At 40.0% G+C, this 23,813-nt stretch overlaps 2 protein-coding genes across 5 annotated transcripts; one reads left to right on the top strand and one right to left on the bottom strand.

Annotated features, from left to right (window-relative positions):
• Positions 1–1,092: 1,092 nt before the first annotated feature.
• On the top strand, positions 1,093–7,149 carry akr1a1b (aldo-keto reductase family 1, member A1b (aldehyde reductase)). The gene is made up of 9 exons (XM_012919527.5): positions 1,093–1,228; positions 3,694–3,789; positions 4,439–4,558; positions 4,729–4,880; positions 5,160–5,355; positions 5,445–5,644; positions 6,062–6,134; positions 6,227–6,313; positions 6,835–7,149. The coding sequence occupies exons 1-9, from the start codon at positions 1,160–1,162 to the stop codon at positions 6,898–6,900; spliced, it is 1,059 nt and encodes a 352-aa protein (XP_012774981.2). The 5' UTR covers positions 1,093–1,159; the 3' UTR covers positions 6,901–7,149.
• Positions 1,661–20,945, bottom strand: lg23h19orf44 (linkage group 23 C19orf44 homolog). 4 transcript variants are annotated; one of them, XR_013095628.1, is made up of 11 exons: positions 20,490–20,945; positions 16,142–16,309; positions 15,888–16,009; positions 15,268–15,793; positions 14,458–14,827; positions 13,163–13,242; positions 10,193–10,664; positions 9,368–9,457; positions 8,321–8,487; positions 7,766–8,121; positions 1,661–1,745 (listed from the first exon to the last, which is right to left on the bottom strand). XR_013095628.1 is itself a non-coding variant. In XM_004552932.5 (10 exons), exons 1-10 carry the CDS (start codon positions 20,607–20,609, stop codon positions 8,032–8,034), a joined length of 2,205 nt encoding a protein of 734 aa, XP_004552989.2. In that variant the 5' UTR covers positions 20,610–20,945; the 3' UTR covers positions 7,303–8,031. The 4 variants fall into 4 exon arrangements, 1 of the variants encoding a protein (XP_004552989.2); XR_191232.6 differs by lacking the exon at positions 1,661–1,745 and adding an exon at positions 5,540–5,677; XR_191231.6 differs by lacking the exon at positions 1,661–1,745 and adding an exon at positions 5,600–5,680.
• Positions 20,946–23,813: the final 2,868 nt, after the last annotated feature.

Genomic DNA, 23,813 nt, shown 5'->3' with positions numbered 1-23,813 from the left:
TTTGGTGTTTGCTTTTAATACTCTAAGTTGTTTTATTATGTATGTTGTATTCTTGTACAGCACTTTGGTCAACGCTCCTGTTGTAATTAAATGTGCTATATAAATAATTTAACTATTAACTATTAACTATTAAACTACATCTGCATCTATTTCACTCTATCCCTAACATCCCCCTCTGTCACACCAACACTCTGTATGTTCTGTGTAAATACCTCCACGGGTCTCCTCTGAGGTCTTCTTTTCCTCCTGTCTGGCAGCTCAGTATTTAACATCCTCTGTCCATTGTATCCGCTACCCCTCCTCTGCACATGACTCTCTAACTTTGTCTCCAAATTGCTCAGCCTTAACTGTCTCTCGAATGTACTCACAGGACTGTGTAATCCTGTCCCTCCTGATCACGCCTAAGAAAAGCAGGTGAACTGTGGGGCTGTATGAGCAGGGCAAACCCACATTTGACACACCTGCGTCCCAGGTGGATGTGTCCACACAGAGCCCACAGCAGTTTTGTCTTTTGGGGCACCCATATGCCCCAAAAGAAAGAAAAACCCATATGGGGGAAACCCACATTTTTCTTTTAAATCATTGATACAATATCATGCATATTCGTTAATATCCTACTACATAATAACATACTTGGGGACATCCGAAGGACTTTATTAATTTGTTTATTTATTATTTATAAAAACGACGTAAATTTGAAATGGAACATCGCTTCTTTTGTTCTCTAGATAAATTACATTTGGATTGATATCCGATATATGCAAAGTAAGCCACTAAAGCTAGTAACTATTTGAAAGTCCTTAAATTAAGATAATCCAATAGTTTTTACTTTATTTCAGAGTAGACCTTTTCCCGTTCTATTACACGGTTTCTGCATTTTTACGTTATTATTATTATTTTTCTGTGAACTACCTTTAGATTCCCCGGAAATGGAAGAACTATCATACCGGAAAAGGAAAACGTCAACAAGATGAGGTGGTGTTTTTGAACATTTAGCAGAAAACAGCACTCTATGCACAGTGGTCCTACGCTGCAGGAGGACAACCGGAACAGGTCGTTGACTGAAGTCGGCAGCTTTTAAAACCTTGAAACAGTAAGTTGACGAATCAAAGTGAGCACAGAGCCGTGAAGGAGAATTCACGTCACATAATTTTACAGCATGCAGTCACTGAAGTGTCAGCTCCTAAAGCAGACGCTGTGTCGTTTGTGTGTCGGTTTCGGCAGCAGGGTGAGTGTGTGCAGACTTCTACTAAAAACCGACTTTAAAGGGAGTAACGCGAGAGAATGTGAGAGTTGACTTCAATAGAAGCTACAACAGCAGCCGGCTGTTATTTCAACAGAAAGTGTGGCGGCTGATGTTTTTAACGAGCAGCTGTTACATTCCTTTTTTTTTCTCCTGAAGACAATCTCAGCAACAAGCGAAGCCACCGAGTGACCACACAGCCACAATACTTTATCTAACCGTAGCTCCCTCTTTACTAAGTGTAGCATTGTTTGCTACCATTTGCTACATAATACAAACGTCACTCCTTATTTGCAGATTTGTTAAGGGGGGTTCAGCAGTTTTTTTTTTGATGTCGAAGGACAGTGAGCGCGAGGACAGTGGTATTGAGGTGAGGCAGGGCGCGTGACTTTCCAGAAAACCAGCTGACTTTCAGGGATTTTTTTGAAAGATCTGGAAAATACTGGTGTTTTTGCAGATTGGTCAGTCGAGTTGTAAACCAAATTAACACCGCTTTCCTTTCCTGCAATAAAAAAAGAATGCAAAAGGAAAACAAGTTTAACATACGACATCAAAAAGAGCCGTCAGACCTGCTGAAACAGGGCAAAATATAGCTCTAACCATAAAAGTCATTTTCTAGTTGGCCTCTGAACACGGCCTCCACTTCTCCCTCTTCTGTATCTTCAACCAACAATAGAACTATTTCAAAGGGCAAAAAGCAGCATGCACCTTGTAGGCGACCACTTTTTTGGAGCCATTTCATTGGTCATTTGGATATAAAACTGCATGCATGCATGCATTCAACAGCCAAAACAAAGAAACTGCCCTTCTTCCCTCTGGAATCATACTTCTATCAATAATGCTCAGTTTTTAGAGTGTCATGTGTCTCTCTATAATGCTTTCAAAGAAAGACATCAGGTGCTTAAAAGCTGACATTGACGTGGGAACCACAAAGTGTGTGGGCCTGTTAGTGAAAGCTACTGATGTCAGTAGATGATAACCAAGAAGTTCACAGATCATTTGTAGATTCTGACTAAATTGTTTCCGAGGAAAGTTACTCCACCCTCTGTTATCTAGTGATCAAGCCTTCAAAATCTCAAAAGGCACCAAGTAGCCACCAGAACTGATGTGGTGTTATGTGGAGTTTTTTTATTTTTTTTATTTTGTGGCTTCATAGTGTAGTAGTTTACACATTTGCCTAACAAGTGAAACATCCCTAGCAGGCACCCAGAAGGAGAGACAAATCCCTTTGAAATTGCATAAGACATAAAGAAAATCTGTTGAATACGGAAGCAGCTGAAAGCAGTTACTATTTGTGCCATCAGTGGAAGATGTCTGAGAGGAATGTGGAACAAGCAGATAGTGTTTGTGTTAGGCGGTGCGAGTCAGAGAGGGCGGGTACAGGTGTCTTGGATCAACAGGAATGTAGTTCCTTCTACACGCTGCCACACTGAGCTCTTTTACATCTGGGCTTGCACTACTTATTGACTGATACACATCTATGGCAGGTATTATCAAAGCAGATGTGTTTCTATGGTGTTCAAAATTAGATGAGAAACAATTTTGCATATATGGGTTTTGTATAATTAATGTTTGTGTGAGTGCACTTTGAGAAATTTCTTTGGCTGCTGAATCTCAAATCCAACTCTGAGAAAAATCCTCAAGTTTCTTACTTTCAGGTCTTTTTATTTGAAGTATTGTAATTATTATATAGTGAGGGGAATGATCACATCCCTCTAGCTGTTGAAAATGCAAGTCAGCAGCCTTCATTTCCTTTCATGCTTCATTTTCAGCTTTTCCTTTTTCCCTTTGGTGCAAAAACAACTTTGGAAATTCTCATACTTTAAGATGTGCAAGCTTTCAATTCAGAAATGTTTTTCATAAGCTAATATTTTTACTCCTGTATACAAACTTAATTCTAGTGTTCTGGCTGCATTCTCATCATGAGATCTTGTGTTTAATCTAAGCTAAATTTTGATATGGATATATCACTTACAAAGGCTTTGCACAGTCTCTCCTTGCATTTGTCAGTCAATATGAGTTTAATTGGATCTTCCTTTTACTAGTTGGACAGTTGCTCTACCAGTTCTTCAGCTGTTATTTATATTCATTTGTTTGACTGTGATGTTTGGGATAATAAGTATATGGATCAAGAATCCTATCTGTCCAGCTGTACCTGCTGGACTCATTAATGGTTTGAACTCTGTTTTCAAAGCATAATTGGTCATTCTACCTGAGAATATCAATAATAATGCTATACTGTGAAAACTGTGACATACTGTTGTTACACCGTCATATATTTCCTTTGCTGTCAGTTTCTCCTAAGACCTGTGTTTGTGTGCATCCTTGTCTTTGTCTTAAGTTTATGCAGTATAAAACTACCGAATGGTGTACACACTTCCTACTTTTTCACAGCCACCTGAGTTGAGCAGGTCTTACTGACTGGCTCTTACTCTGCTTTTCTTTTTAAGGTGCTTCTGAGAGGCATGAATGACTTTGCAGTTCTTAACACAGGGCGCAAGATGCCCCTCATTGGACTGGGAACATGGAAGAGTGAGCCTGGAAAGGTAGAAACTGCACTTCTGTCCTCCTGTTTTTAAGCCATTTGAGACTTTCTAATAAAATAAAATGGCGTTGTGTTTACCCCTTTCCTTCATCTTAATGTCACACAATAAAGTTGCACTTTTTTGTATCCTTAATTAAATTGGCATGTGTAAACTGAGAAGTGCTTTCTGTTTTTTACAAATTCAACTCTGCAGTTCTCTCAGCTTTTTGGATTGTTTTTTTTGTCTTGTCTATTTTATTTATTTATTATTTAAAAAAAATATTGACAGGGTAGTAATGAAGAGTAGACAGGAACAAGGGGAAGACATTATTTTCACCATATATTATTTTCAATGTATTAGAAATGGGGGAAAAATACAGTTTATTACATTTAGATTGTCCTACATTTAAACTGATTTTGCCCATAAATTCCTATCAATATGCTTCACTGCCCCCAAGTGGACAAGAAATCGTTTGATAAGCTCTAAGTATCCAGTGAATGAAAGTCTAATATAGTATTGTTTTATGTCCGGTAATTGCAGCCCATTTATTTTTTTTTCACTTGTTGGTCTGAGAATTTAGCAGATTCTGATGTTAAGTTTAGATTTTTTGGTACAAACATTAAGAACGTGTATGGGTACTTACTGAAACTTGTATATTTATTTCTAACAGGTGAAACAAGCAGTTATTTGGGCACTGGAAGCTGGGTATCGCCACATTGACTGTGCATCCATCTATGGCAATGAGGCTGAGATTGGAGAAGCCCTGCAGGAAAAGCTCGGACCCGAAAAGGTAGAACTGCTTCACCAAACTGTTCAAAGCTCCAGTAAAAACACACATAAAATGTGTCCCCTGAGAGCAACTGATTCTAGACTTGTCAGACTTTACTGACCAGTCTGGTCTACTACTGTCTTTAAAAACAAAAAACAAAGAATTCATATCTATCGTGTTCTGTGCTCCAGTCCCTAAGAAGAGAGGATGTGTTCATCACATCCAAGCTGTGGAACAGCAAGCACCATCCAGATGATGTCGAGCCAGCCCTCCTGAAGACCCTGAAGGACTTGAAACTTGAATACCTGGACCTCTACCTCATCCACTGGCCTTACGCCTTTCAGTGAGCTCAGCCTCCACATGGTCCAATAATGAGACAGTTAGCTTATGTTCCCAAAACCACCTTTGTTATATCAAGATAACTGATGGATTATTGTATATCTTATGCCAAATTAATCTGCTCACAGGTTAATAGTTTTAAAATCTTAAAACGATTTTGACAAGAACTATACTACTTCATTAAAAAGTGTTTATAAAAAAATTATGACATTTCTTAAAAGTTAGTTGATGCTCAAACTGATAAACAAGCCTGTATTTTGAGACCTTCTTGACTTGCTCCTAGACGAGGAGACGTTACTTTCCCCAGAAAGGAGGATGGCACCTTGCTATATGATGACACAGACTACAAGCTGACCTGGTCTGCCATGGAGAAACTGGTGGGAAAGGGTCTTGTCCGAGCCATTGGCTTGTCCAACTTCAACAGCAGGCAGATTGATGACATCCTGTCGGTCGCCAGTGTCAAACCAACTGTCCTTCAGGTACAGGATGTTTGTGATGTTGATGGTAATAAAAGGTGTTTGTAAAATGCCGGAGGTGACCCTGGTATTGCTTCATTTTTGCTGGACAGGTAGAGTGCCACCCCTATCTGGCCCAGGTAGAGCTGCTGGCCCACTGTCGGGATCGGGGCCTGGTGATGACGGCCTACAGTCCACTGGGGTCTGCTGATCGAGCCTGGAAACATCCGAACGAACCCATCCTGCTGGAGGAGCCTGTGATCTCTTCCCTTGCAGAGAAATATAAAAAGTCTCCAGCTCAGATTCTCCTGAGGTAAGTCTATAGATCAGAATATCCAAAAGTACTCTGCTTAAAAAAAAAAAAAAAAAAAAAAAAAAAAAAAATGCAAAGATCACACTGTGTCTCTGTTTATCTTCGACCTTTTTACATAAACTTGCCTTGCCTTACATTCTTTGTTTCTTAAGGTTTCCAATTTTACATTTCAAATGATATCATCAAAAACACATCCTGATTCAGCTTGTTAGTCTGTAGCTCAGCATGCATCTAAACATTGTAGTGCATGGCAACTTTACTCACATTTGTAGTCTTAAAACAGCAAACTAAAGCTAAAAAAAGCAGCATACTACTTGTATAAAACTCGTGTGCTTGATGCTCTGGGCAGAAATGCACACTGGTATGGTGACGAAACCCTTCAGCAGCTTCACATCAACACAAATCCTGTATTTCCAGGTGGCAGACACAACGTGGAGTCGTAACAATCCCTAAGAGTGTGACCGAGTCCCGCATCAAAGAAAACATACAGGTGAAGTGAGATTTAAATAAATGTTACATTTTGTGGTCCAGCTACAGTGAGGTATGTTGTGTTGTATGTAAAGGGTTTTGTTATGTTGTCAGGTGTTCGACTTTACCCTTGAAGCAGAAGAAATGAAAAGTATCGCAGCACTGACCAGAGGCTGGCGCTACATCGTACCAATGATCGAAGTAAGTGGACTTAATCAGTACTCTAATAAATCTTTATGTTGGGACATAACCGCTAAGGAGCTCTTACTGTCTACATCAGCTCTGCAGTGATGAGCAGAGACAGAGATGCAACACTGCACAACGTTTGTGTAAATCTTGTAAATACGAGCTGAAAATAATAAAAATACTATACCTATCCTATGATTATGAAGATGGGGGTGGGTTGAAGTTAGTTTATATTGGATTATGGAGCTCTTATGTGTGATTTGGAAAATGTTCATTATATGAATATTAAATGTTCCATCTCTTCATTGAATACAATAAAGTCATTAAAGAATTATTAAGTTGGCTCATTTTTAAAAAATAAAAAAAAAATTATTCAAAGGAGATGGTTGATTTTTACCAGCTAAGCCATAGTGGAATACGTATTTTCAGACAGTTTTGGTTAAACAGGAAAAAAACAGTTGATGTCAAGAATTAACACATGAACTTGCAAAATGCAAACAAAAAAAGCTAAATGTGTTTAACTTTTGTTACTGCAGGTGGAAGGAAAGCGTGTTCCCAGGGATGCCGGACATCCCTTCTACCCTTTCAATGACCCATATTGACAACTCACACTACAGCCTGAATTTGTGCCTTCAACAACCCCATCAACACACCTTCACCTTCCCACATCACCGATAAATGTTCCTGGGTCCTGCCATCGAAGTTTGTCTTTAGATTTTGTTCAATTCTGCACTTGCCGTTAGAGTAATTCAAGTTAATATTGGTGGTTGAGACTGAAAAACTGGTAACTGTAAAAACACCGTACAGTATGTGTTAATTTTTTAATAAACATTTTGTTACTTCCCTTGCAAGCGTTTATTTCACTGAATGATTATTGGCTTAAGCTGTCTCTTTAATATTATATCTTAGAAGAAAGTGCTTTTAAGATTCTGTTTGGTGTGTCCATTTAAACCCATTCATTTCATCTGGTCTACATGACCACCTCAATCATGCAACAAAAACAAGTCTGTATAATACAGTCAAGTAATTAATAGTAATTTGTGAATTGTGAGTGCAGTTCTACAAGAAGGCTTACATACACCCAACAACCTGTTTCACAAGCATGACATCCATGGTTTGCATGGGGTGAGCATTAAAACCAAATGCATCCTGATATAGAAGTAATGAAACTTAAATTTCATTAAAAACGCAGGCCATGAAACTAACTCCACATAAAAATTAAAGTTGAGAAATGTGCTGTAACTCCATGCCTTTTTTTTTTTTTTTTTTTTTTTTAAATTCTGTGACTTTGATGCCTCCTTTCTCCACCTATGACTCCAAATCACTGATGGTGTATGAATTCAAAAATCACATTCTTTGAAAACAGAAGTTGTCTAAATAACTATTAAGGCTATTAAATCTCACTTCTGATGAATTTGTCTACCTTCAGCATCAGCTTTCAACTTTGTTGCATTCTGTGTTAGTTACCTTAACTTGCAGGTGCTGTGGAGGTGTGCCCATCTTTACATTAGCAGACCACAGCCTTATAATGTCCACTCCAGTATTAAGAACCTAAAGTGATGGATTTGGCTGCCAGCTCTTGATTTTGACACTTGATATAAAATTCCACGCAGTGTTTTATGAATAATAGTCATTTTCCACTGAGAAGGGAAAAAAAAGTTTTTAAAATGTGTATAAAAATGTCTTTAAAAATAAAGACACAATCCAGCTTCTGGTCCTTGCAATCACAGTGGTCACATACAATGGTCTTCTCTCATCTCCTGCAGTACCTCCTCTAAAGCTTCCTTCATTGTCAGTTTGGGAGATCTGTGCATGTGGATAAGCTGAAAACAGAGGGGAAAGTTTCACTAAGTCACGCTTTGACCAGTATTGTTTTGAAATTACTTTTGTGGAGATGAAAAATAAAAATAATGAGCTGGAAATTAGTACAATGAGTACACTTTAAATGTCTGTTATTTCCATTACTGAGCCAAAAAGCTACAGATAAGTGTTATTCACAGCCAGTGCGTGAGTATACTTTACCTTCTTGGTGTCCTCGAGAGTGGTATATCTGTAGTTTGGTGGTTCCAGACTCTGCACCAGGCTGGAGTGCAGGTGGCGGTTGCTTTCAATGAACCGCCTTGTCATGGCAAGCTGCTGTTTTAGCAGTTCATTGAGAACAAATACAGCTGGATTGAAGGTGCTGATTGCTGATGGAGAACCAAGGGATACACATTGCAGGTTTAAGTTGAAATATTTATGAATGTTTAAATGACAGTAACAAAAAATGTCTTTTAACTATTTAACTGATCTGGAAGGCACTGTCTCCCAGTATATCACCTATAGATGGCGCTACAGCTTCATAATTTTTTTTTTAAATGGCCCCACCACAGCCATCAGTATGACTCACTTGAAATTTGCCATCATCCTTGTACAAACCCTAATAATCCCTGAGAATTACCATCTGAATCCAGGTTTAAAAGATTTTCTGTTATCAGTGTGACAAATCCAAAATTTGACAACTTTCTAGTTTTCTTGACAAAGTGAAGAGTCTCAGTGAAAGTGTGTTTTCAGTGCTGTCTGTTAGTTAATCTGTCAGCAAGATCATGTGGAAAATGCCATCAAAAATCTTATTTTTGAAACATTTTGGAGAAAATCATGATCACTTTTTTTAACCAATGAGGAGCATAATTGGCCTGATGTACTAGTACACCCCAGGCTCTTAGTAGGTACACCTATGGTATGAATTTTAAAATAATACATCGCTTTGTTCTCATGTTATTGCATTCATAAGATTTTCTGAAAACTTGAGCTCTGACCTTGACTTTGAGGTCAATGTCACTGAGATTCAAACTCATCGAAGATTTTTTGTAGGTGATTCTATGGTATCAGTTTGAAAACCCCTACTGCATGCCTGCCCGCCTGGCAGGGTGACAACAATACCCAATCAGACTTTTACAGCTGAGGGGTAAAAAAGCACGTGAAAGAGCAAAATTTTAAACATCGACCATGGGAAGAGTACATATGTTAAAAAATATAGAATGTTTTTTTTAATTATTTTGTATTTTATTTAGTTTTATTGGTTCTCACCTTCTACCATTTCTGCATTGAGGGTATGACTGACCACTGGAGAAGGATTTATGTAGGTCATGCTCACCATAGGGTCCACAGCAGGAATATCTGAAAAAAAAAAAAAATTAAAGCTCAATGCGATAAGACATAAGTTCTAGTTGCCCACTCAGAAAATGGGGACCTCTCTGGTTCACATCGGCATACATAATCATGGACTCATTTACGTTAGTCCCTGTCAATCAACACCAACGTGAAACAGCGCTCAAGCTTCTCTTCTTTTGTGAAAAGAAGCTTCAGATATTCACTCATGAATTCATCTTAACTTGTATTGATTTCTGCAATTCACTGCTTTCGTCACTCATTAAATCTGCCTTCCAGTGCTTGCAGGCAACGCAAATGCCAAATGGCTGCTCCTGTGACACTTGTTGCATTAAGGATCCAATTTAAAATTCCTTCCTACCTACCTACAGAGTATTGCACAGCCAAGTTCACTCTTTATCTTGCTCACTCAAGTCCAACAACCTAAAATTATTCCTAGTTCTCTGCACATGCCTGAAGCCACGGAGCCTGACCTTTAAAATGCTCTGAAGTTTGTGGATTCTGTGGACTTTCTAAGTCAGCTTCAGACATATCAGTTTACTCTGGCATTTTAGTTACAGGATTTTAAAAAGTAAATAAGTATTTCTCTTAGATCCAAAGAACAATGCAAGATAAAGTTCAGATTAGCGCCTTCATACAAACAAGATCTCCTTTAACTTAATAAGATGATTTAAAGGAATTTTGGTGAGAAATGGTGTCTCTCTCACATCTTAGATAGACAAATACTATGTGTAGCAGACAAACCTGTTGGCCATGTTGAAGCCAGTGGACCAGAATGGGTCTGTACTGCAGTCTCTTTTAAAACCTTTCTGGCTGAAGTACATCTCCTCGACTGTTGATATGAAGCCTGGCCCTCATGTAATAATGACGGTCTGGAGTCCTCACTTCTGCCTTGGCTGTTTGACTTGGAAGTGTGACTGCGATCTGAGGTCCGTGAGGTGGAGGAATGACTTGCTTCTGAGAAAGCTCTCGAATAATCATCTTCTGTCCTCCCATCAGACATGTCTGAATCCAAACCCCCATCTCTGACTTCTGACACCATCTTCTCTTCACCTCCATTTCTCTGGAGATCCTCTGACACTTGACTGGCACTGTAATCTGGCTCTGTTTTGCTCTCACTCTCAAAGTCACTTTGGTAATCCAGCAGCTGGTCTTGTTGCTGTTCCTCCTCGTGTAGCTGCTGCTTTCTGTCTGGAGATCCTGGAACAGGGCTACCCTGTTTCATGAAAGCAAAGATATCAGTCTAGGGAGTCCTTCAGAGAATTTAGAGATCTCAGACAAAGGGTCCCCTGAAGAATATTATACGTATACTAACAATCAGCCTTCACCTGCATGCAAGGAAATTTGACAAACACAATAAAATGCAGTAAACAGTTGCTTTCTCCAGCTGAAGAGTATCTCAAAATGTAAGTTCATCCTCTCAAGAATAGGAGCATTACTACTGCCCCATTTATCTCCTTGAGACAGGATAACTAGAATTCGCTGTATATATCTCAGCAGAACAGCTGTCAGTTGGTTCACCTCCTTCAATTAAAGTCTGTAAACTGGACCACTCAACAGTATTTGTGTTGTTAGTATTTTGGAGCATTTCTACTTTTTCTACTTGCGCACTTTATACAACATGTCTCATCAACTCATTTACATCAGCATGTTTTCTATGCCTAACTGCTTCTATCTAACATTCACACATCCACTCAAATTGCGGTTCAGTATCTTGCCCAAGGATACTTGGCAAGCAGACTGCAGCAACCAGGGATCGAACCACCAACCTTCTGATTGGTGGATGACCTGCTCTACCTGCTCTGAGCTACAGCCACCCCACTAATAATAATACAGGTAATAATACGGTTTGGTGTGCGGTACAACACAACAAGAAGTTTGTGCTCTAGTGTAGGTGACTGAACTTTCTAGCACAGCTAATTAGTGTGGTTATTTAGCACCAATTAGCAGATACTTCTAGAATATAGAGTGAATCTGTTTGATTCCCTCTATATAAATGTATCTTATGATATAGGTTTATTGTATAGGATAGCGTTGTTAAAAAAGTTACAAATGCTAATGTTATACTCAGTCTATTTAAAACGTAAACGTAAACCATCTCATTTCTGTGGGCCTCTTAGAATTCAAACTTAGTCCAAGGTTCATTTTTCCACTGCCACAGTGGAATAAAATTTCTATTTCTATTTAGTTTATTTCTATTTAGTTTATTCTAATAAATCTTTAGAATGTTTTTTGACCATTTTAGAGCAGAGAAAGAATCATATTTAAGATATGACAGAAAACAAACTTATAATCATAACCCCTAGGATATCACATGTAAATATCCAGATTATTGCACATATGTGTTTTAATGCTTGTGGTTATTAATGTGAGGCTTTAACACATGGCTGTTTTATGATGTAAGATTTTTTGGTTTCGTTATTAATGCAAATTTCAGTGCACCACGCCAAGGAGAAAATGTCCTTGTGGACAGAATTTAGAGTCTCCAGCATTAATATCAGTGGCGTTACATTAACTTCAGGGTGTCGATTATCGTTCATCACTATCACAGACACAAGGATACAACTTTGCATACATACAGTTATTATCTTTTTCTAAATAAGGATTTATTTAGTGTGTGCACTGTGGAATAATGTTTGCACATAACATCAGGAACCTGTGATTAATACCTGAGTCACAGCTCCTTGCGCTTTCTTTCTCACTATTTAATGCCGTAAGGAACATCAGGCAGTCAGTGAAATCACATCAAGAGCAATTTAAAATATTTCTTCCTTTTCTTTGACACTACTCTAGCTGGTGGCTCCCTAGGTGGCCGGCTATTCTTGTTATATAAACAACAAATCCAGTGTCTATAATAAAGTCTTTCTCATTAAACTCATTGTTTTTATTTTATGTTATTTAACCAAATTCTTTTGGTAATCATTGCTGCTCTTTGTCTGTGGCAGCAGCAGTCCTAACCCAACAGCAGACAAAGTAAGCAACAGCTAGGGATCATAGTGAGGCATTTAGCAGCCAACTACCTGGCTGTTCCATTTGGAGCTGATGAGCAAATCAGAATTCTAATAATTTTAACTGCAACAATTATGTCTTGTGGTCCAAAACACAGCTGTTTCCCCATATCTGAAAAGATGATATGTTGATGATGTGTTCATAGCTTGTTTTGACTTTGTGTATAACATGTTTTCATAGATATAATGAGTGCAATTCAACAAATATTTCCTTTAAAGTGGACCTGCTATGCTCTTTTCTTTCATGCATTTACCATTATAGTGACTGACATTCATTTTAAAAATGCTCAAAGTTTAGTCAGGTCATATGTGCAAGTCATCTATGCGGGCCAAAAACTCAAGTGTAGTCTTATATGGTCATCTCTGGCACACAGCTGTGTGGAAGAAGCCCAAGCCACCTACTGCTCAAATCATGAGTTTATGAGGGGTAGCCAGTCAGAGCAGAGTTGGTTGGATGGGTTTTTTTAAGGGTGAGTATGAACAGAGGGGGCTGCACCAAGGCACAGATATGATGAGTCGAAGATAAATATGGATTATTTTGAACTCTGAATCATGCAAAGCTACTCTGGCAGAGTTCAAGAATACAAATATGGTGCTATAAATGAGACTAATAGGTCCTCTTTAAATTATGCTACACTGAATGGCAAACTTTCTCCTTTCTTCTTCACTTTATACTTGTTTAGAACTAATTCCTGTCATTTCCCACCTGTTTTCTTGGCGTTTCTGCATTAAATTCAAGGCGAGCAGGTGCAAGGTCATCCAGTGTCATCACATTAATCTTGAAGTCTGCAGAAACATAAAACCACAATGACAGAATTTAGAGTGTATATTCACGTAGCCAACTATAACATGTTACTCAGTTTATAGCTGCTAGCAGTGCAACGCATAAGGCTACAAAAAGACACTAAAAACACCTGATGATTAAAAACTGAAAACTGAATATTGAAAGAGGCTAACTTGTAAATTGAGACAATCTCATAAAACTGGTTTATGTGACAAACTGGAACATATCGAAGTCTATTACAATGCACGTCAGGGTACTAGAAATAAAGCTCAGGTCACTATGACTGCCAGTAGCATACTGCTCCAACAGTATCAATTACTGGTAAAGATACATTTATTATCAATATTATCAATATGTCTTTGGGCCTAGAAGTTGTACCTCCCATGTGGTAATGACAGGGACACTAGATCACAGTTATTAAACCAAACTATTACATTATTTGTACATTTACACAGCGCTTCACTAAATAGGAATAGTTAAAAAAGAACTATCTATACATATATAATTTAAAAAAAGAATATCCCAAAACACAGATAGTCTAAACTAAGTTAATTCTTTGCACGTTAAACTGTAGTAATTTAAAAAAAAAAACTGTGCATTTTGAGGGAATGACTGATGATGCTGCAAATATGGACATGCTTGAAAGACGGATGGTTTAACTAATACCCGTGTTTGCCATTGTGCATCAGAAGATAAAATCTATTCTTTTTCTGTTGTTATCAAATTAATCCACTATCAAATGCAGCAGCTTGTTAAAACTCACAGTGGCTCGATACAATAAAAAGGTTCTCGAGACACTGATAATACATGCTTTATTCCCCCTTTTCCCTCTGAAAGCACAAATGTTGTTTTCTGCCTTCATGAAAAGCTTTCCAAGAACTGCCAAACAAATTAGATTCATCCTGTGAGTTCATTTTGTCATTAATAATTTTTCTTCAAGTATAACATTACTTCAATATTGAACAGAAGAATGACCACACTGTAACCTTCTTTTATACGAGCAGTAAGGAGATGTTCATTTGGACATTAGTGATTTTATTTCAGATATAAAGTCATTAATGTACAAAGGAATGAGCGCCATGTTGCTCTCTCTTTCATAGGAGTGATCAATACATCATACTCCTAGATTGCTATTAATAGTTAAACACAAAGAACACAGCTGAGTCCAATCAACTCTTGAACACTAGGACTAAATGCATTTGATGAGCACCTCTCACCTTCAGAAGAAACTGAACTCATCTCACTGAGTGGGCGTTCAGATCCCGTCTCCACAGGGAAAAGCTCGTCCAGAGAGAGCACTTCACTGCGTCCTGAGAGGGAGGACAGGGATCGCTGTGGGCTTTCTGGCCTATAGGAGGTGCCCGGTCTTTCTGGAGGATGTGGGGAGGAGACACGGGGTGGAGAGGGAGAAGAAGAGAGCACAGAGGGGCTGAAGTGGGCCTGGGCATGGCCAGTGAATCGGAAAGGAGAACTCCGGTTAGAAGGAGAAGCAGAGGAGCGAGGTGGTGCTGTGTTGGAGGGTGGTGAAGGAATTACTTCGGCAGTAAGTGGAGTGGAGTGAACTTCATGACTGCTTTTGAGGAATACCTGTATGAGTAGAAAGCACAGCTGCTTTGAGCTGATAAAACGGTGTCTCTGAGCCATCAAAGTGAAAACATTATCAGGTTTTCACTCTAACCCTTAAAGTGCAGGTTGCAGGAAAACAGCCTGATGTCTTAACCACGTACATGTCTGGCATGATTAACAACCACTGTGTGAATGTGGCTTGTCATTATTTCCACAATGAAAGTCTGTCATGCATAAAAGTCTGTCTATTATGTTAAAATGATTTAGCTCTGCCTGCGTAATCATTCAATTTAGACAATTTCCAATTTCCTGTAATAAACAACTTTTTCTTTTATTAAAACTGGGTTCAAAATGTTTCTTTTTCTTATTAAAACTGTTTTCATGCCTATCAGAATGATGCTGTCAGTTTATAGGCTGTAAGTAATGGGAGTGAACCAAGCAAAAAAACCACCCAAGTGTACCTTATCTGACTTTTTCATGGAGGCAGGTCTCCCAGGTCTTAAGAAGCTATAGTCTGTCGAGTCCAGCGAGTCTCCAAGCAGTTTCTTCATGTCTTCTTCATCACTTTCCAGACTGACACCACTCGTTAGTTTAACTGACTTTGTCTCCAAACGCTCTGAAGATGCTACACGATCTGCTGCTCTGGACCTGACTCTCACACTAACATCTACACTTTTTGGAGCCATAGTAAGAGATGTATTAGTGTTTTCAAGAGCTCCAGCTGCTTTCTTCTTAAGGAAACGGGTTCCCCTCAGGCTCTGGTCACTGCTAGACTGTACAGACTGTTGCACAGATGTCTCTGGGGTTTGGGTGACTCTTGCTGGTGCTGATGATGACACTCCCAAATCCGAAGTCAGAATGAGGGCAGATTTTGTCTCCTGTCTGGCCTGTTCCTGCGCCTGCTTGCGGCTCCGGATGCGACTCTCAATTTCAGCCAGTCTAGTCAAGGATGCAGTCTGAGTGGCACGCCGTGAAGATGATGCATTTCTGACCAGCGATATTAAAATAGGTAACTTCACATCAGAAAACGTTTTATTCTTTGTGCAAATTAATAACCACATTTTTATATGTTGAATCTTACCTTGATTCAGATTCAGGGTGCATTTGGTCCCGGTTGACGGGTGACTGGCTGCTGTTTGTTGGTGGTGGAGCCTTCTTCAAAAACCTGCTTCCTCCTCCCAGAGAGCTCTGTGGCCTGAGACCCTAACCAAAAAATTATTAATTAATTAATTAATAAAAAAAATTATACAATTCATGTCAAGTTGGATTTACTGGGTTCAACAACACTAATGTGTAGTCTTCCATTATTGAGCAACAGCAACAATTAGCAGTTACCTTGTTTGAATCCAGTTCTCTTCCATGGTTCTTTTCAGCATCCGTAGCTTTAACATCCCCTCCAGACTCAGGAGCTGAACTGACTGAGGACAAGTCGCTCAGATCTGGGAATAATTTGTGTGTTTCGGGGGGAGCAGATCTGGGTTTGAAAGATTCACCTACAGAAACCTACAAAGAAACAGATTATATTTATGTAAGAAGTGCTTTAAGATTTAATCACTGTAGTACCTCATTCTGCTCTTACATGTGAATTATACTTCAGAGTCACAACGACTTGAATGACATCTCTATCAAACCTCACTCTGGATCTCACTGGGAAGCAACTTCTGGCATGACCAGTCATGGAAGCTCCAGTACCACCACATCTGTCACCAATCACTTGAAGGATACGGGGTCCCCTGACCCCTTAACTGGCCCCACACCAAGCATTCTCATTCTCTAAGAGCTCCTCAGCAGTCCTGGACCAGGATAATTCAATTAATCTGTTTATTGACACAGCCATTAAGGTAGTCCGAATGTGGGTTTTACTGGTTTTCAGGAACATCTTTTACAATGTAATTATATATTTTTGTCAAGGAAATATCTTGTTATAATAGCAGCTGTTGTGTTGCTGCAAACTGCATGTTAAAAAAAACTAGCTAGACAAGTAGCTTGTGGTTTGTGTTTGTGACTATTGCTAGTTGTCAAATCTAACCTTTAGTAATCATGGATATTGGCTCCTCTCAGGGTAACGCCAGTGGCGGCAAGGTTAAGGATGTCGTGTCCCACCCTTGCCCAGGTGTCACCTACTTTCCCTTGACCATCTCTGAGAAAACCCCATCCCCTCTTCATTGCCTGTATGGCAATCAGGGGGGAGGAGAGGGATGTGTAAGACAGAAAAATATTGCCCACTCGCCAGGCACCCATCAAGCAGCTCATGACTGCTGTCCCAGTGTGTATAAAGAAGATGAGCCATTACTAAACATTTTCCTCAAATTTTGGGGCTCATTTTTTAGCGTGGAGCAGTCAGTGGCATTTCATCTCTATCTGAACAGACGTTCACTTGTGTCAGTGGGACCAAACCTTCCAGGTAAGATGGAGTATTTCACAGCCTCCATGTACCAAAAGGTTTATAAATCAGAAGCGCAGTCAATATAAAATCTGAATGTGGTCATCCTGCTCTCAGCCTACCAAGCTGAGCTGTTTCAGGACATGGGCCCCCTGCTGGATAAGGGCTCAATCAAGGCTCAATCTCTCCAGCCTTCCTGGCCAAGACAAGGTCATTATGAATTCTCCATATAAGCCATCACGAGCTAGGGGATCGTTTGAGGAGGCACTAACTGCTATGCAGCAGGTTAGCGACCTGAGGAAGAAGCAGGGTGAAGCTTTTGACCTCTGGCTTCCCCATAAAACCACGCCACACCAGCCTCCGCCTACCTGCCCAGGCAGCAAGGGGATGTAATGTAGGCTTCAAAGGTCCTACTTAGCAGCTACCGAAGCAGCAGGTGCCTCACCAGCAGCATCCATCCAGGCAGAGTGAGAAGGCATCATACCTTCTATACGAATACTATATAATCCATTGTTTAGTGATAGATAGATACATACATAGAATAAAGCTGGTCTTTAGGAAAGATTAAAGATTCCATCAAAATATGAAAGACTTAAAATTACACAAATCAAATAATTATTTAAAGAGCTCAAATGCACTTATTCAAAGGAGCTTGCAAAGAAAAGCGTCTGGACTTCTTTAAGTTGCTTGAAGACGTTTCACCTCTCATCCGAGAAGCTTCTTCAGTTCTATGGTCAAATGGTGGAGAGTCCCAGATATAAACCTAGTGGGAGTAACCCCCCACAGAGGGACAAAAGGACCCCCTGATGATCCTCTAATCGCCTGAGCCAAGGTGGGAAACTGGGCGTGGGTCCCAATCAGCCAGAGTTTCGGGTGAGCTCATTGTGAAACCTGGCCCCACCTTATCATGCGAATTCCTGAGGTCAGATGGCCCAGGATGTGAGTGGGCGTTAAGGCGTCTGGGAAGGGATCTCAAAACTGGATTATAAATGGCAGAGAGTTGGTGTCGTAAACCCCCGCCTCTGTTCAAAGATGGTCGCTCACAGTGGACATAGATGGCTTCTTTCACTCCTCTTTCAAACCATCTGTCCTCTCTGTCCAAAATGTGAACATTGGCATCCTCGAAAGAGTGTCCTTTATCCTTAAGATGCAGATGGACTGCTGAGTCTTGTCCTGTGGAGGTGGCTCTTCTGTGTTGTGCCATGCGCTTGTGAAGTGGCTGTTTGGTCTCTCCGATGTAGAGGTCCACGCCCAGTTTCCCACCTTGGCTCAGGCGATTAGAGGATCATCAGGGGGTCCTTTTGTCCCTCTGTGGGGGGTCACTCCCACTAGGTTTATATCTGGGACTCTCCACCATTTGACCTTAGAACTGAAGAAGCTTCTCGGATGAGAGGTGAAACGTCTTCAAGCAACTTAAAGAAGTCCAGACGCTTTTCTTTGCAAGCTCCTTTGACTACGATGACCTGGATGACTGAGAACCTTCACAGACAAATGCACTTATAGTATCTCACAAGAAATATCTCACAAGAAATACTTCTTTAGAAAATCTGCTGGTAAATTTCTACAAGAGCACCACTGAGAATGTCACATTGAAGTGTTGCTATTGAAAGGAAGGACCTGCATCACGCGGTAAGCACAGCTCAGTGGGACAAAACTCCTGGACCTGAATAGCAGCAGAACAGCCAACTGAGAATGAGAGCCAGGAGTGAAAATACCACCCACCGCGTTCACAGCCTGTTTGAACCACTGCTGTAAACTAGTATCAACAAGCTGAGAAACAACCTCTATGACACTCCATTTTTCTGCTCCATTAAAGCACTGGTAACAAGGAGTAGAACTACACCCACACAATCTGCAATTTACATACATACCGCCCTCAGAGATGTGAACTGCAATGCAAAACCACTTTAAAACCTCTATTTGATCATTTTCATCAAAATTATAAATTTTTATCTGGATTTAACTTATTTGTTTATTCATATCTGCAGTACGGGGGGCCCACAGGGAACGGTTCTGGCTCCGTTCCTCTTCACCATCTACACTGCAGACTTCTCCCACAACTCCACCCAGTGCTTCCTGCAGAAGTTCTCTGATGACTCTGCAATAGTCGGCCTCATCACTGATGGGGACGACAAGGAGTACAGAGGACTGACCCAAGACTGTGGACTGGTGCCAGCTGAACTACCTCCAGATCAACACCAGTAAAACCAAGGAGCTGGTGGTAGACTCCCGCAGGCACAAACATCCTCCACTGCAACCACTGAACATCCAAGGTATGGACATTGAGGCTGTGGACAGCTACAGGTACCTTGGTGTTCATCTGAACAACAAATTGGACTGGACTCATAATTCGGAAGCCCTCTACAGGAAAGGGCAGAGCAGACGGTACCTGCTGCGAAGACTCAGGTCGTTTGGATTGAAGGGCCCACTCCTGAAGACCTTCTATGACTCTGTGGTGGCCTCAGCTATCTTTTACAGTGTGGTCTGCTGGGATGGCAACATCTCTGCCGGGAACAGGAAGAGACTGAACAGGCTGATCCACAGGGCTAGCTCTGTTCTAGGATGCCCTCTGGACCCAGTGGAGGTGGTGAGTGACAGGAGAATGGCGGCTAAGCTGCCATCCCTGATGGACAACATCTCCCACCCCATGCAGGAGACTGTGACAGCACTGAGCAGCTCCTTCAGTGGCTGCGGCACACACGGTGTGGGACAGAGAGATTTCACAGGTCTTTCCTCCCCACTGCTGTCAGACTCCACAACAAAGACTCCAACTGATCAAACACACACACCCACACATGTGCAATAACACTAAGTGCAATACTCTTTTTCTGACAAAGTTGTATTTTTACTGTTGTATACAGCATTTGTATTCTATTTTTATCCTATTGTATATCTTATTCTATGTATTCTACTGTACATAGTGTTTTATTTTATTCTCTTCTGTACAGTTGTGTACAGTATTTTATTTATTTTTATTGTATTCTAATTTTTGCTATATAACTTTTGCACTGTCCACTTCCTGCTGTGACAAAACAAATTTCCCACGTGTGGGACTAATAAAGGTTATTTTATCTTACATGCAAAATTTCATTGCATCAGAGTAAAGTTACAATAAAGATTCTGATATTATTGTTACCAACCGTAACGCAAGAAAACAAATTAAATTATTTCATCGCTTTTAACTATGATGCTGAAGAATTTCAAATTTAATTTTACCACAGACAAGGTAACTTTCCCGTGTAAGAACAGACAGCTCTTAAAAAGGGGGGAGACGACAGCTAAAGAAAACTCGGTACATACCCGTGTTTTGGATGAGGACTCTTGCCTGGAGCCCTGAGCGTCTCCTCCATTGCTCCTCTTTGCGGACAGCAACGCCTGAGCTCGATCCACAGCGGAGTTTCGGCCGCCTAGTTTCCACATTTTTAAAACACTCACTTTCTGGCAAACTGCTCCTTGATACAGTTCGATATGTAATATCACATGTTTTGTACGCAATTTCCACAGTAGCTAACCCATGTTATCCTGCATACGAGAGACTACTGTTGACTAGCAAGTAGCTAAAGCTAAAACTTCTAACTGCACAAAGAAAATTCGACATAGACTCACTTAGATGCCTTTCCTGTCAGTATAGTTAATTATCAATTATGCAACATTCAGGAGTTCCCAATTAAACTACATTATTTCCGTATCCCACCTACTACGTAAACGAGTATGAGTTAGAAGCGTCTGTTGTTTCCATGGAAGAGCTTCCGCCTCCGTCTTCTTCTTCTTGGTAGTAAGAAAGTTCTCCTTGGAGCGCCACCTACAGTTCAGTACAGAAGCTACGCGTATGTGTCCTACATGGGCACCGTTATGTTTTTTTTTCATTCAGTCCATTTTTATCTCTGCACTTTAGTCAAAATTAAATCTAAGCTTTGCTATTTTATGTTTACTTTAATTATATTTAAAGCTATTTGGCTGCTATGTTTTATTCATTATCAAAGAAGGTTCGTAATTTGCGATCTATTCTGTTTATACCTCTGTGTCCAAGCATGCGCCCATTTCCCTCCATTCCCCCCATTCCACATTAGTATTGTTTTGTTGGTAATAATAGTAAGTTAAACTAGTTTAGTTATTATTCTATAATTCCATAAATACTACAAAAATCATGGTAGAATGGCAAGAAAATGCAAAATGGAAATAGCAATATATCCTAAACAGACTGTAGAGGTAACCCTGGCCCTGTGCGATCCAGCAGGTAAATGTGAGTCTTTATGATGAGCATGTTTAATTGTACACCAAATTTAACATGCGCTGATTTTAAAACATGCGATTAGCAGAGGATGGTTTCGATCCATCGACCTCTGGGTTATGGGCCCAGCACGCTTCCGCTGCGCCACTCTGCTATACGAAGATAACCGTCCGATTAAGCAATATTAACAGGCTTTAGTATATTGTGTGATCTGAATTGCTGTTCATTAAGAAAATATATAGTCTCTCTGTCTATATATATGATTACATATTTTCGCTGCTAATATGAAAGATAGAATTTTTTTTACATCGTGCTCTTATGTCAGAGTTTTCAAGCGATCAATAGCAGCAAGACAAAGACAAAAAAAAAATCGTTAACAACTGCTTTGTGTTTATTGAGTTTCTACTAATTATTTTCAAATGTTGTGAGGCGACTATTAGAAGTTTTGAGATAATCTTTTTTGTATTATGAGACCAAGGGGCAATTTAAAAGGAATTCAATTAAATGCACGCATTTTTCTATGGATATTTCGGAATAGCTTCACAGATGCTGCTGAATTGTGCAAATAAACTAAACAAACAGATCAATATATGAAGTACGTGCATCTGGCTGCCTGCAGAGGTTCAGTGCAGATGACACTAAGATGTTCCAGGTTTTTCTTTTTTCTTTTTTTTTGCCTTCTTCTGGCTTCTCACATCCCGGAGATAAACACAGTCTGTCTTTTTCACTTTTTCCCGCCCTGTGTCAGATTGCGGCAGCATAAAAGTCAGACAGCTGACAGGAAATGCTGTTTCTAGTTCCCACACAGGGCTGGAGTCACCAATGGCCACGGCCTTGGAGCTGTTCTGTATTATTGAGTTTGTTGTTTTTTCATGTCCTTGTGCCAGGCTAGCTCTGCATGTGCCCAGTCAACATTATTTATTATCAGCCTGTGTGCTAAGAAATCACCTGTTATTGTATCAGGCTGCTGATTCTTTAATGACAAGATAGAATCCCCTTCAGGACATTTTGTTTCCCGTGAGGAAGCTCAAATCAAGCCTGCGATCTTGTTTTTGAGTTTCAACATCATGGGAGTGTTCCATAATTTTAAAGAAAGAAAGAAAGAAAGAAAGAAAGAAATGGTTTTCATTCACACTAGCAGCTCTGTGAGACTGGGCATAGTCCCAGCAGTGAATCTAGCATGATAACATACAGATTAGACAAATGGGAATGTCATTTGTTTTGCAGGTATTTTGTCATAAACAAAATCACTGGACAAATTGAATTTCTGACCTGATGATAGTGCTAGACAACAAAGGAGACGAGATATTGTTACAGTGCCAAAAGAATCCACAATATACATGAAATCAATTTGATTTCAGTCAGCACTTCTGCACTCAAAAGACTATATTTTATATCTGATCTGCAGTGATCTATATTTGGAAATGGTTTATTCAGAGACTTACAGAGAGCACAGCTGTTTCTGGATAATAGAGTCTATTTTTGTATGCTCATAGAAGCAAGACAACAGAGCAAATCAGGCAGGAGTGATGACAGATTTGACCTTAGTGAAGTGAGTACATACATTAAAAGGAGGATCTGGGGTAAAGTGGGTTGCTGATACAGCATAACAGCATTGTAGGCTAAAGAGTTAAAAATATCACACCCTATATGAGCCTATAATTGCCAGCTGTTTAGAAGGGAATTATGTGACATAGCACTGAAGTGAACTGCTGGGATTGCAGTTGAATGTCGCCACATAATTTGCTATTGAGCTCAGGTAAGGTCAACACCTCTTGTTCTTCGGTCCTTAAACTATTTCTAACCAGTTTTTGCAAGTGTGGCTTAGACAGGCCAACGTTTGCGGAGTGCTGGTGTCTTGAAGGTGGAGGTTGTCCCTAGGTCTGTAACAATGCTTGACTCAGCTGTGAAATCTTCCAGTTTATTTCAGCAGTGTCTTTCTTATTAATGTGGCTCTATCTGCCTCTATGATTATGATAACTTTTCCCTCACTTTTTACTTAATGTAAGACCAACGTAGTTCATGTGTGGCGTGTAAAGAGGTGAGTATTCAGCATAGGTAATTCTTGAGAGATCAAACACCAGTTTCGGGATGCCAGTGTTCAAGGCGCAAAGTCAGTAGCTGGACTTCTACGGCTTGAGTTTCTCTCTTATCACAATGTAGAGATTTTTCTAAATCTTGTTCCCACTCAGCAGTTCATTGAGCTGAGCTGAGTTTCAGGCTGACAGAACCACAGTAATTAAAAGCAAGTAATGCTACTGATAAACTCACATCAGTCCCTGTGATTGATATTACCCCTGCTCTACAGTTGAGCTGTTCTCAGTACTTAGATTAGTTGAATCCCGTTGCATAAGCAGACTGAGAACACACAAAACTGATGCAGCACACAGGTG

The sequence above is a fragment of the Maylandia zebra genome, linkage group LG23 (assembly GCF_041146795.1).
Source record: "Maylandia zebra isolate NMK-2024a linkage group LG23, Mzebra_GT3a, whole genome shotgun sequence".
NCBI classification, from domain to species: Eukaryota; Metazoa; Chordata; class Actinopteri; order Cichliformes; family Cichlidae; genus Maylandia; species Maylandia zebra.
The sequence above is the reverse complement of the archived record's forward strand: the minus strand, read 5'-3'. Positions and strand labels throughout refer to the sequence as shown.

Excerpts from the sequence above, each read along its gene's own strand:
- akr1a1b (XM_012919527.5), top strand. The coding sequence starts at position 1,160 with ATGCAGTCACTGAAGTGTCAGCTCCTAAAGCAGACGCTGTGTCGTTTG. Across the intron at positions 5,356-5,444 it reads TCAAACCAACTGTCCTTCAG|GTAGAGTGCCACCCCTATCT; the intron begins GTACAGGATGTT and ends TTTGCTGGACAG. Across the intron at positions 6,314-6,834 it reads ACATCGTACCAATGATCGAA|GTGGAAGGAAAGCGTGTTCC; the intron begins GTAAGTGGACTT and ends TTGTTACTGCAG.
- lg23h19orf44 (XM_004552932.5), bottom strand. The coding sequence starts at position 20,609 with ATGTGGAAACTAGGCGGCCGAAACTCCGCTGTGGATCGAGCTCAGGCG. Across the intron at positions 16,310-20,489 it reads AGTCCTCATCCAAAACACGG|GTTTCTGTAGGTGAATCTTT; the intron begins GTATGTACCGAG and ends GTTTCTTTGTAG. Across the intron at positions 13,243-14,457 it reads GAGTTCAGTTTCTTCTGAAG|ACTTCAAGATTAATGTGATG; the intron begins GTGAGAGGTGCT and ends ATGTTTCTGCAG.